This window comes from Mus musculus, chromosome 15, assembly GCF_000001635.26.
Source record: "Mus musculus strain C57BL/6J chromosome 15, GRCm38.p6 C57BL/6J".
NCBI classification, from domain to species: domain Eukaryota; kingdom Metazoa; phylum Chordata; class Mammalia; order Rodentia; family Muridae; genus Mus; species Mus musculus.
This window is the reverse complement of record NC_000081.6, coordinates 78,518,001-78,534,862: the sequence shown is the minus strand read 5'-3', so window position 1 is coordinate 78,534,862 and position 16,862 is coordinate 78,518,001. Positions and strand designations below refer to the sequence as shown.

The 16,862-nt window shown below is 53.1% G+C and overlaps 1 protein-coding gene across 8 annotated transcripts; it reads left to right on the top strand.

The window, feature by feature from the left end:
- The first annotated feature begins 2,692 nt into the window (after positions 1-2,692).
- On the top strand, positions 2,693-11,517 carry C1qtnf6 (C1q and tumor necrosis factor related protein 6). Of its 8 annotated transcripts, none has more exons than XM_006521453.3 (4): positions 5,206-5,345; positions 5,460-5,595; positions 7,395-7,635; positions 9,465-11,517. In XM_006521453.3, the coding sequence occupies exons 3-4, from the start codon at positions 7,401-7,403 to the stop codon at positions 10,010-10,012; spliced, it is 783 nt and encodes a 260-aa protein (XP_006521516.1). In that variant the 5' UTR covers positions 5,206-5,345; positions 5,460-5,595; positions 7,395-7,400; the 3' UTR covers positions 10,013-11,517. The 8 variants fall into 8 exon arrangements, with proteins under 8 accessions (XP_006521518.1, XP_006521517.1, XP_006521515.1 ...); NM_001204152.1 differs by lacking the exon at positions 5,460-5,595 and having other exon boundaries at positions 5,212-5,345; positions 9,465-9,509; positions 9,676-11,517; XM_006521455.4 differs by lacking the exons at positions 5,206-5,345; positions 5,460-5,595 and adding an exon at positions 2,693-2,816.
- The last annotated feature ends 5,345 nt before the right edge of the window (positions 11,518-16,862 follow it).

Here is a 16,862-nt window from a genome sequence, read left to right as displayed (position 1 = left end):
GCAGCCAGGAAGGTCATGGGAGGCTAAAGTCCCATGCTGAGGCACAGGCTGTAAAGTCACGGTGCCCTGGAGAGTTAGCGCCTGTGAGGGGCTGGATTGCGTTCCCCCCAGTTCCTGTATTGAAATCTTAACCTGTTTCTCTTTCTTTTGGAAACAAGGTCATTGCAGATATAAGTAGGGAAGGAAGTCCACATTCATATAGGGTAGACTCACTACAGTGTGTGTCCCCAGGAAAAGAGATTTGGACAGATACAAACAAGAGCAACATAGAGGTAAGGACAAGGTGGTGGGGTGGCACACACCTGTGATTCCAGGACTACCTGTACTCAAGGCCAGTTTGTACTATGTAGTGAGACCCTGCCTTAAAAACCCAGTATTCCCCTCCCCCCAACAAAGACCAAGCTGATGATTCTTCCTCCAAGCCCAGGGATGCTGAGGGTGCTGGTAACCTTCCAAATGACAGAGGGAGCCTTAAAACAGACCCATGGTGCTCAGAAAAGCTACAAGGGAGATGCCTTGCTCCTGGAGTTTGGACTCCAGCATGGTCACAATAAATTCACGTGCGTGCTTGGGTGTGTGTCTGTGTGTAGTGGGTATTTGTGTATCAGTGTGTGTGTCAGTGTGTGTGGTATGTGTGTGTCAATGTGTGTATGTCTATGTCTCTCTGTGTGGTATGTGTGTCTGTATGTGTGGCTTGTGTCCATCCATGTGTGTATCAGTGTGTGTGTGTCAGTGTGTGTGGTGTGTGTGTGCATGTGTGTGTGTATGTGTGTGCTAAGGCATGCATATATGCAGGCCTGTGTTGGGTGTCTTCCCCAATCTCTCTCAGTTTATCTTTCAGACAGGATCTCTCACTAAGCCCAATGCCAGACTAGAGATACAGGTGACCATGAGCTGCTTTTTAATGTAGGCTACTGGGCATCCGAACTCAGGGCCTCACTCTTGCAAGGCAAGCAGGCACTTTCCCAACTAAGTCATCTCTCCAGCCCTTGTTTTCTCTTTCATGGCAGAGTCTTACTCTGTAGACTGGCCTCCCAAGTGCCACTCCCCCACCCCCAACCCCCCACCCCCGGCATGAACCACTGCTCCTGGCGACACAATAATCTTTGTTTCTGAAGCTCTGGCTGTGTCTCTCACTAAGACCACTGCCTACATGCCATAGGGTGTTAGTGGCTCCTCCGGCTCGGTTCCCGAGATCTGACCGACCAACCTGCTCATCCGTCATGCAACACATGGTGAATGGGTGCCATTAGCTGCCAAAGGCTGAACCCAGAGGCCAGATGGCTTCTCTAGGAGCCAAGGAAGGGACGGCAGAATGTCACTCTGTAGACACTATAGACTCAGACTCCTTATGGTTTAGTCCCAACCCATCCGTTTACTAACCTCCTGACTTTGAGTCCATAGATCAACCTCTCCCTGCCTTGGCTTCTTCCTCACTGGGTCAAGGAAGTGCTCAGGTTGTAAGTGAGCCAACGTTTGCTGCCCACAGGTGCTGCTTAAGCATTTTTAGAAGTGTCTACAGGACAGACGTGTAAGACCTCCTGGGGTAATCTGGGCTGTTACAGTCGTTGCCCAATATCAGGACCAGAAAGACAACTAAGAACAAGAAAGATGACTAAGAACATTATTTTCCCAGCTCTGGTTTAGGGCCATCCTCCTGCCTCAGCCTCCTCCTAGGTGGATAGGGTGATGCTGGGGGGTTGGGTGCTCTGAGATTACCAGTGTCAGCTCCTTCAATGCCCCTGGAAGTATATACAGTCAGACCACATGGCCTCAGTTGCTTCCTGGAGGCCTAAGGTCCCAAGCCCTGCAGCCCTGGACAGGCACTTCAGGGCACTGTACAGTGTGGGTGAATCTGGAGTATGTACACACATACAGACAGCTTCCCATTCTCACTCATTCCAAGGAGTGCCCAGCCACACCTCATGCCCCATAGGGACCCAGAGACCTGGGATCCCGGCCACATCCTTTGTTACCATCCTGTTTCAGGTGAGGAGACTAAGACCTGGGGTGGAAGCAGGAGGCTTCAAAGCTTTACAGAGAAGGGACAGAATGTCCTCTTTCAGTCGGACTTTCTGCTTTAATGATCAGGAAATGTGTCAATATTTGCTCATGGGAACTGCCGCTCCGCCGCCCTCGGTCAACACTTGCAGAGCCTGCTTGGTTTCTCCATCTGTGAGGCTATGGTTATGTCTGAGTTCTGTCTACTCTCTAAAAGGGAGTTCTCTGTAGGCTCTGGCTGTAACAAATGGACAAACACGACCTGACTTATGTGTGGGCAGTGGCACGGGTGTTCTTGGCCACACGCAATCAGGGGAACCCCAGATCATTCACTTCCTAGCTCAGAGTGCCCATGAGCCAACCTCAGGTCCTGGTGGAGCCTCGGTTTTCTCATTCCTGAAGTGCACTTCACAACTCCATCAGACAGCAAGGTGATACAATGACTCCCATTCAGGTCAACCCAGTTCTTTCTGTGTCCGCCAGGGGGCGCCGCTGGACCTCAGAGCACCAGCTCCTCCTCTTTGCTCAGATTCGGCTTTATTCGGCCACAATCGGAACTACCCGGCTGGACCCGACTGTTCTTTAAGGCTCGGAAAAAATCGTCTCCATTCGGTTCTTCTCGGCCGTACTCGGCTGGATTCAATTCTGTTCGGTTTGCTCGGCTGGAATAGATTCTAGCGCTTTTCGGATATGCTCGGCTCCTCCCCTTACTAGGCTTCCACGGTTTGGGCCCTGGAACTCTGCCTACTTTCTGGGGTGCTGAGGATTGGAGGAATACACTCTGCTCCCCAGCCAGGCTTGGACTGCCTGCTGAGGTACTGGTGCTGGGTGCTGGGGCGCGCGCTGACTCCCTCCAGGAGATGGCGACCTCCTACCTATCTGTTTAGACCTTAACTCGGTAATGACCTTGAACTCCAACTGTGATTTACCATTCACAGTTTACACAGGGCTGCCTTCTGGCGTCAGTAAGTCATTGTCCTGCCTCCTGGGAGAAAGGGCAGGAATGAGCAGAGAAACAAACACTTATATTGTAGGACTCTGGCCTTAGACCTGGTTCTGGCTTTTTGTGTCCGGGTATACATTTACTGGCAAAGGCTGTGAAAGAGTATAAGAAGGTATCCACTGGTGGGTGTGCGGAGAAAAGTGGGTGCACACCTCTGCATACTGGGCTTAACCAAAGTAGCAAGATACCCTTTGGTTGGCTGTTCCCAGACACTCATACAATCCTGGACTCTTCAAGATCGTTCGGCCCAGGGTTATTAAGACCCAGAGAAATGTCAAGCACACCTTTAATCCCACCACTGGGGAAGCCGAGGTGGTCAGAACTCTATGAGTTCATGGCCAGCCTGGTCTAGAGAGTGAGTTCCAGGACAGCCAGGACTACACAGAGAAACCTTCATATCAGCCCCGCCCCTGCTTCCCCTCCAAAGACTCGGGGAATTAGGGACTTACCCAATGTCATGAAGTTAGAAAGAAGACATGGGACAGAGCCATAGTCTGTCTGTTACTCCAGAGCTGGACTTCATGTCTCAAGTCTACCTGATGTGCCTGGACGCCCTCGTGTCTGAGGTCAGTAGCCGGCAGCCTCTGGTTTGCTAGGGCCGGATGAGCAGCCTTGTCCCTGTATAGTTCGGTGCGGAGTGTAGTGGGGTGCACAGTGCTAGGCACACAGCCTTCTGCACTACTGTGCCCTTCGCCTGCTTCTCCCTGACCGTCCATCTTTTCTTTCATCCATCTTCCCGGCCTTCTTCCCAGAGATCTGAGACTGCCTGGTGCTGTTCCCACCCCCGGGGCCGCTGACTCAGCCCTTTGCTCTGGTGGCTGCAGCTTGAAGCGGGTAGCCTCTCTGCAGGTCTGGCTCTGTGCCTCAAGAATGCTGCTCCGGCAGGGCCACACAGAGCCATGCCAGTGTGAGCTTTGTGGTGGCCCTTATAGGGCTATCATCCCCCTCTCTGCTTTCTTCTGCCAATGTATTCCTGACTGGACCTGAGAACTCCAAGTCATTTTGGGAGGCAGCACCAGACTAGAAGAATCTGGCGTCCTCTCAACTTGGATTTCGCTCTGCTATGTGACCTTGTACCAAAGGCTTGATCTCCCTGGGCCACAATGTCCCTGATTAAGGGATGGGATTAGATCATCTCTGAGGCTCGTTCCAGGCCTAGTCTTGCTGTTGGATTGTCTGCCTAAATGCCCAGGAAGCCTGAACCCAGAGACAGCCCTGTCAAGGACCCTAAGAAATAGGGCTGGTATACTTTTTTATTTTTTATTGAAGTCCCAGACCTAAATCTATCCCCTAAGCAGTGGGCTAGAGAGTAATACCACTGCCAAGACCCTCTAGCTGCTAACCTGGAGAGAGGCTGGAGGTGGGGCTAGGAATAATAAATCTAAATACTTTTGAGGACCAAGGTTCCCCAGAGAGGTGAAACCTAGCTCAGGCAAGGAGGTATCCAGCAAAACTGAAATAACAGGTCGCCAAGGGTGAGGGACATTTTACAGGAATTGCACAGGGTTTCCGACCTCCAGGAAACCAGGGCTAGGAGCCAGGGCGGTGGTCTTTGCTAAACATTCCCCAGTTTGCCCAGGAGGAAACTGAGGCAGGGTTTTGCCTAGTCCCAGGGCACACAGGCTGCCTCCCCCAGCTCCACCTTGAACATGTTGGGGGTTATACTTCTGTAAGGGAGCTGGCTTTAGGAGAGTCAGTGAAGGCAGGATTCCAGGTGGGGAAGAAGGAATAAGCCATCTTTGGTCCAGCATGAATGGTAGGGGCAGAATCCCTGAACACCTCCGGCAGGAGAGGCAATGCTCGACCATGTTGCTGGGTGTTAGGACCAGGATTTATACCTATGGAGGATGGGTACCAGTGGCTCATGCCACTCAGTCTCTGTAGCTCTTGGCAGATGGCTCTTGGGCTCAGACTAGATCCGGGCTGCCTCCCTTTTCCTGAGTAATGCAGAGCCCCGCCCCCTCTCGTGCAGCCTCCAATTTCCAGGCGGAGTCTTTCTAGGCTCTTGATGCTCGTCCTGTCTAACTCCCAGGGCATTTGACTCAAACAGGTCCCCAGCGCTGGGCCAGGGCCACAGATGCCCAAGGATGTTAAAGATCCAAGTCTCCCAGTACCTCCGAGGCAGAGCCCCAGGCTGGAGGGGCGGGAGCAGGAGGAGGGGACTGGGAAGCCAGCTCAGCGTGCTCCCTCCTCCCTCCCTCCCTCCCTCCATCCCTCCGCCCTCCTAGCTCAGTCGTAGGCCTAGGGGTCGGGCCTGCAACAAGTTATCATCACAGACATGGGCCAAGGAGCCAGAGGCCGTCCGGGGTCTGTGAGTTGAGCTTGAGGCCGCAGGATGAGGGTGAGTGGCTGGTGGCCTCTCTTCTTCTGACTGGGATGGGGGTTGGGGTCACAGTCTGAGATTCCTCTGTTCCCCTCTTTCTGGCAAGCACATAGCTCTTTCCCTCTCGCCTAGCCAGCTCATTTGGAAGATCTGCCACCCTGCACTGCTGGCCACCCTGCACTGCTTCTGGTGTTTACCTGCCCCTGCAGGGACTTCCTCACCACCCACCCACCCCCAGCCACTAAGCCCCGCCCATCTGGATGATAAGGTCGGTAGCCCAGCCTCCCACCAAGAGGCTCTGGCATTTTAGGTGAGGTGGTGGGGACCGGCAAGACCCCTCTATGGTTGGTGTGACCCCCACACTTGGTACTGCCTGGCCCCTCTCCTAGCACCCAGCCAGGGATCCCAGCTGCAGTTAGTCCTGTTTCTAGGGAGAGGGCCCTGCTTCCTGCTTCCTGCCCCAAAGCTCCAGTTCTGTGTCTCTGAGCATCTGACTCCCAAGGGACCAGACCGGTAGGAAACAAAAATGTCTCCAAACCATGCTGACTCTCCGGAAGTTCTTTGCCTTTCAAGCCATAGACTCTAGAGTGAGGTCTATACAGGAAGAGGAAGGAATGGGCACTTTGAAGTCTTTGACAAACTGGGCAGTTTCCCCCGAGTGTAAGTCGCCCATATTGCCTGGCAAGGAAGACATGTTGGCGGCTTGTGTGAATGAAAGAGGGGCTAAGCTGCAATCACTAGGTCACATGACCACCAGGTCACGTGTTTGTGAGTTATTCGGATTTCCTTCACAGGGTGGGCACATCTATGGTCAGAATAAAGTATGTGTGTGTGTGTGTGGGGGGGGGGTGTTGCTGCGACCTGTAGTTGAGAATAGGCGTGGAGTTGGTCTCTGAGGGAATTCCCTGCCTGTGGAGCAGAACTAGCAGGCCCCAGCAGTATGATCATTCCAGAAAGGGGGTGTCTATGAAGACACCTCCTGTTGTCACCCCAATCCCTAGAGAGAAGGCTCTGAGCTTCTGTCCCTTTAAAACATAGTCCCTCTTCATAGCCTTTCAAGAAGTAATCATTTTACCTTCTCAGCCTGTATTAACCACAGAAAAATATTTTTGAATTTGTACTAAATGTTAAGAGGAACAAAAAGGAAATAAACAAAGAGACGCCAAGAGGTGTAAAAACCAGTCTGGTTTCAATAGCAGTTTCTGATCTGTGATCATCGGGTAGTGCCAGCCCCCGAGCCTGTCACCACCTCAAAGGGCCCACTGCAGGCTTCCGGCCCACCGAGCCAGCTCCTCTGGTGTCCGGCCTACTTCCTGCCCTAGTCTGGAAACTGGAGACCTCATCATATTCAAGGCCCGAGATGGAACATTCCCATTTCTGATTCCTTTCAATGTCCAGGTGCTTTCTGTTCACCCCCCTTAATTTCAATTTACCACCTCAGTGGCTGATTGGTAGGCCTGTCATGATTGACACAACCACCTTCGAATCACTTGGCCCCTGGGCAAGAGTGGGTTGTTAACAACACAGAGATGCCAGAAGGATGAGCCCTGCTAATAAGCCTTATGCTGTACTAAAGGGGACACCTTGTTCTTCAAGAGGGAGACCTCTTGCTTCTGTGCAGAAGTGGCCTGCAGGATCTACAATGCTCTCAGGGACCCTAGCTCCTGACATCTCCTATGGTGCTTGCCAGAGGTGGTGGGAGCCGAGGTCAGCAAACAGCCTTTAGAGATGAGAGGGTCAAAGAGTCATTCTCCATTTCCCTGGCTAGCCATGTGGATATCTGACATCTTCCTTGGTGCCCCAATGAAGGCCTGGGAACCTGGTTTGTGCCATCTGAGGGTCTCCACGGGGCCTTCATCCTTCCCAGGCCATGTGGCAGTGGCCACAGTAGACAGATACCAGGAGGCTCGATGGCCAGTCTAATGCCCTCCCCCAGGCTTGCTTCCCAGATGGCCCCAGACTCTGTTACCAGAGGTCCTTCCCTACTCCCCTAGAAACACTGGGTCTGCCATGGCAGTGTTATCTGGGGGTGCTGAGACAAATGTATCTATCTGTCTCTCCTTCCAGGTCATCATGGGGATAGCCAGCCTGGGGTTCCTCTGGGCAGTATTCCTGCTTCCTCTTGTGTTTGGGGTCCCCACAGAGGAGACTACCTTTGGAGAATCTGTGGCCTCCCATCTCCCCAAAGGCTGTCGACGATGCTGTGACCCCGAGGACCTGATGTCCTCTGATGATACGGTCCAGGCCCCTGTTTCCCCTTATGTCCTGCCTGAAGTCAGGCCGTACATCAACATTACTATCCTAAAGGGTGAGTTACCACACTGGGCAGGGTGTGGGCCAAATTGGGAGGGAAGAAAGGACGAAGGGAGGGAGGGAGCAAGGGAGGGAGAGGGGGGAGGGAGGGACAGAAGAAAACAGGGCAGGTCTTGCCTAGGCCCTGTCTGCCTTCCATCTGCATGTACACAGGACCTAGGGTGTATAAGGAGCTAAGGAATAGATGATGTGCAGCCAACCGATTCCCCAGGTTAATGGGGTGGGTAGTGGGAAAGGCCCTGGAATCCAAAATGTGGGCAGAGGGTATTGGGGTGAAGTGTGGGGCACAGTCGACAGACTGAGCATGGCAGGTACACAGGGCTCCTGGAAGGTGAAGTGCAAACTTATGTTCACAGCGTAAGGGGCTCCCCAGCAGGAGTGTGAAGAGAGATGTCATGGGAGAAAGACGTGGGCTCACAGGGTCACCAGCCACCACCAGGATAGAGGTTTCTCTCAGCGGCATCAGAGAGAGGACCTGGCCCCAGCTCCTGGGAGAGCTCAATGACCGGTGGTTCCTTGATATATAGCATCGGATGTGACAGAATTAGTGCCACCTCTGCGAGGGGACCCATAAATGCCAGGGCCACACCACTGACATCCTGGCTCCATCTTTGCTCACTGTGTCCCCACCCAATGTGAGGACACGAGTTAGTGTCCAATAGAAGAGAGGGACTTTCCTGGAGTCACTTCGATGTCAGAGACAGAGCAGGGCATTCCCCTCTGATAGCCAGCTGGCCCCTGAGACTCCTGCACACTCTACTTGCCTGGGTGAGGATACTTCATGGCTTCACTCCATGCAACTTCAGGCAGCTTAGCTTCTGGAGGTGGGAGGGCCTGGGCCTGGATGTCCTTCCTGTGACTGTCCATCCCAAGCTCTGTGTTGCCTTGGATCAGGCTGTCAAAAGTGGATGGTTCCCTGTAGCACAAGGCCATACCTTGCAGGTCAAGATGGCCTCTTTCTAAACCTCCTGCTAGCTTGAATGTAGAAGGAAAGCACTCTCCTCCCCACTGCCACGGTGGCCGGAGGCTGGGCAGAGAGGGTGCTCAAGTGCTCTGTACCCAGTGAGGTACCTCTCCCAGGACATGGCACCCCACCCCACTTTCGTTTGGCCTGTCTTCAAAGACCTGGGCCCCCCATTTTCTCTCTACCATCCGCTGACCTCACCATTATGGTCAAGGAGACCTGAGGAGGTGTACCTCATCAGGGAAATACGTGCAGTCAGGTCTCTTTAGTACACACTAGGTGTGTTTGTTGGGGGTTGGGGTGGTGGGGGGCGTCGTCGGTGTCATATCTATGCTCACATCTGGCCTGCAGCCAGGGCTGGGAAAGTGACTAGGAGATCACCAGTTCCAGGGAGGGTAGAGATGGGCTGGGCCATGCTGAGTGGATATCTTGTCCTCTCCTTGCCAAGGAAGGACTCACGTGTAACCTTGAAGTAGGCATTGCCCTTTTAGGTACACCCTAAACACCCAAGACCCAAAGGCAATTTTCTTCTCTAACCAAAAGTACAAAGTATGTCTTACCTTACCCCACCCCCTGGCTGGCCTAGGCGGGTCAACCTCCCGGAAGCTTGCCACCCTTTTCTTGCTAGGAAGGGGTCCCAGGCTGAGCTGGATAGGACACACTTTAGGTCTTGGAAATGGCCTCAGTTTCACTTCTGCAGAATGGGATGTTTGGGGTGGTGATGCCCAGCATGCAGTTAGGTGCTCAATAAACACCAACTCCTTTGTCTGGACCCAGGTAAGGGCAGACACTTCCAAAATTGAGTGCTTAGCACACGGGTGGGTCCCTGTCCTGATTTCTTCCCCTTCATGTCCTCACAGGTGACAAAGGGGACAGAGGTCCTACAGGAACACCAGGGAAGCCAGGCAAGAATGGTACCCGAGGGGACCGTGGCTCTCAGGGTGTCAAAGGTGACAAGGGGCAGGCAGGTAGCCCTGGCAGCTCGTGCCAGACACATTACTCAGCCTTCTCTGTGGGCCGCAAGACTGGCTTGCACAGCAGCGAGAACTTCCTCTCACTGCTGTTCGACAGGGTCTTTGTGAACACGGATGGCCACTTTGACATGGCCACTGGCAGCTTTGTGGCTCCCCTGCGCGGCCTCTACTTCTTCAGCCTCAACGTACACAGCTGGAACTACAAGGAGACCTACGTGCACATCGTGCACAATGAGCAGGCAGTGGTGATCCTGTACGCGCAGCCCAGCGAACGCAGCATCATGCAGAGCCAGAGTGTGATGCTGCCACTGGTGCCGGGTGACCGTGTGTGGGTGCGGCTCTTCAAGCGGGAGCGGGAAAACGGCATCTACAGTGATGACGTGGACACGTACATCACCTTCAGTGGCCACCTGATCAAGGCAGAGGACAACTGAGCTCCGCCCCTCTCCCCCCTCCCCCCTTCTCCCCTCCCTCCCCGCCACTTTCACAGCTGGGCAGCTGGTGGCTAGGGCAGGTCCTAGGGCTGGGTCTGCTGCTCTCCATTCCTTGTCTCCACAGTTACTGCAGTCTGTCTCCATCCCTCTCCTCTTAGCTTCGTTTTTCTGATACTTTGGGGCTTACATATTTCAGACTTTGCCAGCCTCTAGAGTGGCTATCCTGACACTCCACCACTCTATTCATCCCTGGGGTCTTTATTATCTGGTAGATGCTGGCTTTGCATTTGGGGTAGACCCAGGATTCTTCATTTCTAGTGATTTCCTCCATGACATTGACGCTACAGGTCTGTGGATCACACTTGAGGAGTTGTGCTCTCTCTAAAGTGTTCCCAGCATTCTAGGGACTTCAGGAACACTCTGGAATTGCTCCCCTACCCCCAAACTCTAGCATTCTTTCCACATCCTCTAGCTTCCTCCTCCTCCTCCTGGCCCTCCCTCATGCCTGACCTTTCCCCTCCTCCCCTTTTCCAGCCATTGTTCATTTGTGCACTTGTCTAATGCTGAGCGCTCACATGGTCTCAGGCCTTAGGAAAGCCCAGAAGTGGGTACTAAGACTTGAGCACATACTGGGTGCTCCTCTAGACTGGGTCCGCGGGCACCGTGGTTCCTTCTCCACTGCTTCCATGGTCTGACAGGTCCCGGAGATGGGATGATAACCTTTCCCATGCTCCACGTTCTTGCCCTGTGCCCAGCAATAAAGCAAATATAGGTATAATCTTAGCTGGGAGGAGACCCAGGAGTTTAGATGTATCTGGGATGAAGGGGCATCTGGGAACTGGAGCCTGTTCTCTTCCCTGATGTTAGAAGACTCCTCCTGCCCCCTTCTTTCCCCCAGACATTAGCCATGGTCAGACCATGCACTAGTGCTCTCTGGCCCTCCTGGCTCCTCCAAGGCCCAGGCTCACCCTGGGTTTATGAAGGTGCTTAAGCCCCTGTCCCCCTGGAGGTGGCTCCCATTTCAGAGCTTCTCCTGCCTGTATTGCCCTTGCAGACATCGTGGGCAAGTCAGGCAGGACAGAGGTGGCAGGTTTCAGCCCAAAGCAGGTCTAGGGACTGAAGCCAGTGACATTCAGGTTACCTGGGGGCCTTCTCTGAGCCATGCTGCCAAGACAGGCCCTGGGGGAGGTTGTGAAAAAAGCAAGACCTCCACGTCTTTCCCAGGGTGTGTAGCCTGGTGGCCCTCCAACCTTCCCCTCTCCCACTGTAGCCTGCCCAAGCTTCTCAGGGGAAGGTGGCCTCCGTCCATTGGTGCTTCTGCAGATCCAAGGCAGGGCTGGCCCTGAGAGGGCATCTCTGGTGCTTACAACCAAGCGAGCCATGGCAGGGTAACAGAGGCAAGGCCCGCCATGTGCTGTGAGGGCTGGCTCTACGAAACCACCCTCAGCCCGACTGTCCTTGCCTGCTTGGCCAGTGTGAATAAAGATATTGGATTCTCTTGGCAATTCAGCCTGGTACTTTTTGCCCTACAGCCATCTCCTGCCTCGGGAGATAGACACTCTGTCCCGCCAGTCATTCACAGCCAGACTCCTGGAGTCTCACTGAGAGTCAGCTAAGATCTATCTGGGCAAGTCCCCATGTCTCTGAGCCTCAATTTCACTGCCTGCAAAGTGGAGCTGACAATGGTTTGCTTCACGGTGGCGGGGGCATGGAGGCTTCAGGATTAGATGGCGTGTCACCCGCCAGGCAAGTGTACCTCCGTGCAGCAGAAGCACGGTGGTGATTTTCCTCAGAGAACATTCCAGAGTCTCACGATCCAGCCGGGTACTCCAAAGCGCCTCACCAACTCTATTTATTAGCTACTGTCTTGTTACTGAGACAAAAGCAACTCAGGGCAGAAAGGGTTCTTTTTGGATTGAGGGTACGTCTACCTAACGTGGTGTGGATGGCATAGCAGCCGGGTTGTCAGGCGCTGGTCCCACTGCATCTGCAGTCAGGAGGCAGAGAGATGAGTGTGGGTGATCAGCTTGCTGTCTCTCTCCCTTTTATTCTGACCTGGACCCTGACTACGGAATGGCACCTCCCACCTTTACTGACCTAGCCTGGAAACAACTTCATAGGCATGCCCAGACACTTGTCTTAGGTGGCTCTGGATCCTGCCAAGCTGACAATATTCACTTGTGTGAGGGACCACAGAGTCCCGTACCTCTGTCTCATGAAATACCCATCGTGCCTCCCAGAGAATTGTCTATTGGGGGTGGCCATATTGACCAAGCACAGTCCCTTGCCTGTACTGTTAAACAGACCCCTGTCTCCACTCTCTGCCTGCTGCTGTGGGAGGGACAGCAGGAGTTTGTGCCCTGCTCTGTGTAGCCATCAATATTTGGTGGCTCTCTGTGTTCCAAGTGGAAGACGAATACTTGAAAGAACATACCTTTTGTACCTGCTTGGAAATCCAAGCCTGTTCAGTAGCAGAGTCAGTAGCTCTATGTCCTTGGGGTCCGTTGAGGGCTTGAGAGAGATGCGGCCCATTTGTGCCTGTCCAATGGCCTGACAAGTGTGCTCTTGCTTGTTAAATACGCTCTAACATGAAGAAGGCCCAGATCTGTCTAGCATGTCAGTGGAATGAGTGATCAGCTGGTTGGCTGCCCTGGAAACTTCATGCCAGGCACTCGTAGAATTTGCACACTGATGTGCACACCAAAGCCACAGGCATTTCCAGGCGGTGCTGGTTCAGGCTATTCAGACCAGCACCCACCTCCCCTTCCTGTCTCACTACCGTCCACGCTTCCTCCCAGCCTCAGTTCAGCAGTGGCCATGAAATAGCCTCCGACAGTTCACACTCAGTGTTCTGACTCAGTGGCATAGCCCCAGTGGGTATAGGAACCCTAGATCTTGGTGACAGGAACTTTGCAATACAGGCAAAGCATGGAAGAGCTTGGGCAGGGGCTTCCTAAAATTGGAGGCCACCAAGGCAGGGTTGCAGAGAGAAGATCTGAGTAAAGTGGAGAGAGCTGGACATGGTGGCTTATGCCTTTAACTCCAGTGCTTGGCAAAGGCAGGGGAATCTCTGTGGTTAAAGGGCTAGCCTGGTCTCTATATAGCATTCAAGGCTAGTCAGAGTTATATAGATACGGTCTCAATGAGATAAACTAAAAGCAGAGAGAGGCAGAGAAGCAGTAAACAGAATGGAATTGGACACAGTAGAGGTTCCGTGTGTGAAGCTTGCCCTGGGGTTGACCTCGGGCCGAGGCCTTTTAGAGGCGGCTCACTGGGGCCAGGTGGTGCAGACAGATCCAGACAGAGGGAGGAGGCCTGCACTGTGGTCCAGGGTGGACATGAGCCTCGGGAACTGGGAGGATGCCACGCACCATGAGGACAGCAAGTTCCCACTGGACTTTTGAAGGAGGTGGGAGATTTGGATGCAGAGAGTGAAAAGTAGGCTGGTGCTGGACTAGCCAAGTCAAAGACCCTGCCCATCAGGCTCCTCCATCCCTAAAGACGTGTCTAAGAGACCTGGTGGCTTTCTGTTCTGCCTTTGTACAAGGCAGGCTTTTGTTTAGCTGGAGGGATGGAGGATGCTGGGTAAGTTAACCTCTTTGGACCCTATGCAGTCTTTGTAACATATGACCCCAAATCTTTCTTACCCTACTGAGGACTTTGACTCAAAGTACACGTGGGAATGGCAGCAGAACCCCACTTTAGACCTAACGAGGGCTCACAGTAGTGTAGAATCCTGACAAGAGGGATAATTGTTCCAAGAAATGCAAAGTAGGCACGAGTAGTTTGAGAGATGAGCTTGGGTCCCAACTCCCATAGGCTCTGCAGCCAGGCTGGGGGCCTCTGAGAGGGACTACTTTCCCTTCAGATCCACTTGGTCAGGGCCCATCACCTCACTGTCCCCTGTCATGGGCCCTAGGCACTGGGCCGTTTCTTCTGACTGTGTGAACCTTGGCTTCACTCCCTTTGTGCCCATACAATAGTGTGTGTGTGTGTGTGTGTGTGTGTGTGCGTGCATGCATCTCTGTGTGTCTCTGTGTATCTCTCTTGTGTCTCTCTGTGTGTGTCTGTATGTGTGTCTATATGTGTGTTTGTGTCTGTGAGAATGGGGAAGGGGCAACACTGCTTTGGCTGAAAAGCATATGCCTATTGGATGACCAACTTCTCCGAATCTCCTCGGCACTGCAGGGGCAGCGCTGCCACGTGTACAGCTACAGGGCAGGGAGAGCCGGAGACACTCACCAGGAACAGAAGCAGATGGCGAAGACATTATGGGTGGGGCAACACAGAGGGAGCCAGAGAGGAAAGAGGGATTTCCAGGACACGAGTCAAGAGTTCACAGGACTGGGCAGGGAGGCAGGAAGGCCTTAGGTGAAGGCCACAGTCACACTGAGGAAGGTCAGAGGCAGGATGAGGTGGGGACAGATGACCAGGCCAAGGGAGAGAACTAACAGAACCGATTCTCACGTAGACAGAACAAGGCTGGTTTCCTCTGACTGACCTTCATTTTACAGACAGCTTTTATCGCTGAAATTGAGGAACTTGGCGGTGTCGTCTATGTTGCTGAACTGTCTTCCCCACTGCCTCTCTCTGGTCCCCCAAGCAGCAGCTTAGTGCCTCAGTGTCCCAATGTCACCAGCCAGGACTGTCCTTACATTGTTCAGTGTCCTACAAACATCTGCTCTAGGCTGCAGTCACTCCCCCACCTCCCATACAGCTGCGCATGGCTTCTGGTCCACCTTGGTCTTCCCTGTACACACACCAATTCTTGAAAGGCGGTCTGGACCTGGCCTCACCAGCCTGGGACACTGCTGCTATTACTTTCCTATGTTCTAGCTGCCTCCTCCCTGGGGTGTTGATTGGGAAGAGGAATACTGCCTCTGTGGCTCAGAAGCAAGGCATATGCATGCATGCATGCAGGCATGCATCTGTACATGTGTGTGTGTGTGTGTGTGTGTGTGTGTGTGTGTGTGTATGTGTGTGTGTTCTCTGTGAACCCCCACTGGGCTCAACCTAGTTGAGCACAGAGGACAGGATCGCTTTGGCAGGAGCCCCCATTGATATGCCCTCCTTCTCCTCTGCCCCACCTCAGGGCTTTTAGAGCTCACTGAACTAACTCTCTCTCTCTCTCTCTCTCTCTCTCTCTCTCTCTCTCTCTCTCTCTCTCATCCCGAGTGGAGGGGTACCCATTGCATCTTTCCTTCTAAGCCTTGGGCCCAGCTTGAATTAAAATCTGAGCATAAGCGAAGCCCTCCCTTTCCTCTGCTCTTTGTGTTTGTTGGGTTACCGCAAGCCCAGAACAAAGCAGAGAAAACATAAATAACCTTGATTTGAGGGATAGGCCAGTTCCATGGCCACACCAAGGGTCAGGCATCACCCACTGTGTGCCTCTCCTTAACTTTGGTGCCAGGGAGACAAGAGGTGAAAGTCAGCCAGCAGCAGCTCTTCAATTCTCAGTGGCCAGAGTTGGCCACGTGACTTAACCCACCGCAGTGATAGAGACTAGGATTATAGACAGGGTTTAAGTCTGAGCTCCAAGGGGCTAGGGTGCCCATCCCAACCAAATCAGCCTCGCCAAAGGGTGGGGACCTGAGAGACGTTATCCCGAGTTTAGCTTCAAATAGCAGCAATGCCCCAGCTTCAGAGTAGTCCCTGATCTTTTCCAGCAGTGCAGTTAATGCCCCCCACAACACACACTCACTCACACACACACATATTCACACACACACTCTCACACACTCATACACATACACATTCACACATACACACTCTCTCACAATACACACACACTCACACATACACACACATACTCACATTATACACACACACATACTCTCTCTCTCTCTCTCTCTCTCTCTCTCTCTCACACACACACACATACTCACATCATACACACACACACATACACACTCACACACACATACTCTCTCTCTCACACACACACACACACACACACTCATACATACACACACATACTCACATCATACACACACACACATACACACTCACACACACATACTCTCTCTCTCTCTCTCACACACACACACACACACACACACACACACACACACACACCTCTGGTTAAGATGGTGTTATTGAGGCTTTGCCTCTGTTTAAGTCTGAGTACTTGAGAGCAGCTCCTGAACTCTCTGTGCCTCAGTTTCTCCATCTGTACAACAGGATGCATACAGGAACTATTGCAGGTGTTAAAGTCAAGCAAAAACCTGGGACACCCTCTGTGGCACTTTATTCTGAGGCACATGTGTCTTTATAGCCGTCTCCCAGAGGAAGCCACCATGAAGCCACAGACTGCTCTCTTCCCTCCCCTCTGCCCACTGGGTTTGCAGCCACAGTCTACACCTGTGACGTCACAGGGCCCATCTGTGTGCAAAACACAAGGTATTTTCTCTGGTGGCCTCTGGTCTGCAGTGGGGAGATGCTATGTAGGTCCCTGCAGCAGCCTTCCTGGGCGAACAAGGGCTAAAGATAGAAGCTCGTGTGGAGGGGCTGGCATACAGGCAGGGGAAATGGCAGATTACTTCCAGGGCATTTGGGGTCAAGACAGGGAGCAGAGAATCGGAAGGACCCGGAAGTGGGGGCGAATGTGGTTGGCAGCTGTTAAGGTTTGAATCCAAGTCAGCCCTCATGGCTCAAGTTTTATAAGCTCATTCCCCACAGCGTGGTGCTATTTTTTGAGGCTGTGGGGCCTCTAGGAGGGGTGCTGAGCGGGCAGAAGCAGGTCATTAAGGATGGACCTTTGAAGGTCCATAGGACCTGTGTTTCGAGTCATATTCTCCATTGTTTCTCTGTGATGTGAGCAGCCTCTTCCACCCACTCCTGTCACCACGAC

Bases quoted from the DNA above. Each gene is read 5' to 3' on its own strand.
- C1qtnf6 (XM_006521452.4), top strand. From the start codon at position 3,481: ATGGGACAGAGCCATAGTCTGTCTGTTACTCCAGAGCTGGACTTCATG. The intron at 3,571-7,394 runs GTCAGTAGCCGG...CTCTCCTTCCAG, and splicing joins TGGACGCCCTCGTGTCTGAG to GTCATCATGGGGATAGCCAG. The intron at 7,636-9,464 runs GTGAGTTACCAC...ATGTCCTCACAG, and splicing joins CAACATTACTATCCTAAAGG to GTGACAAAGGGGACAGAGGT.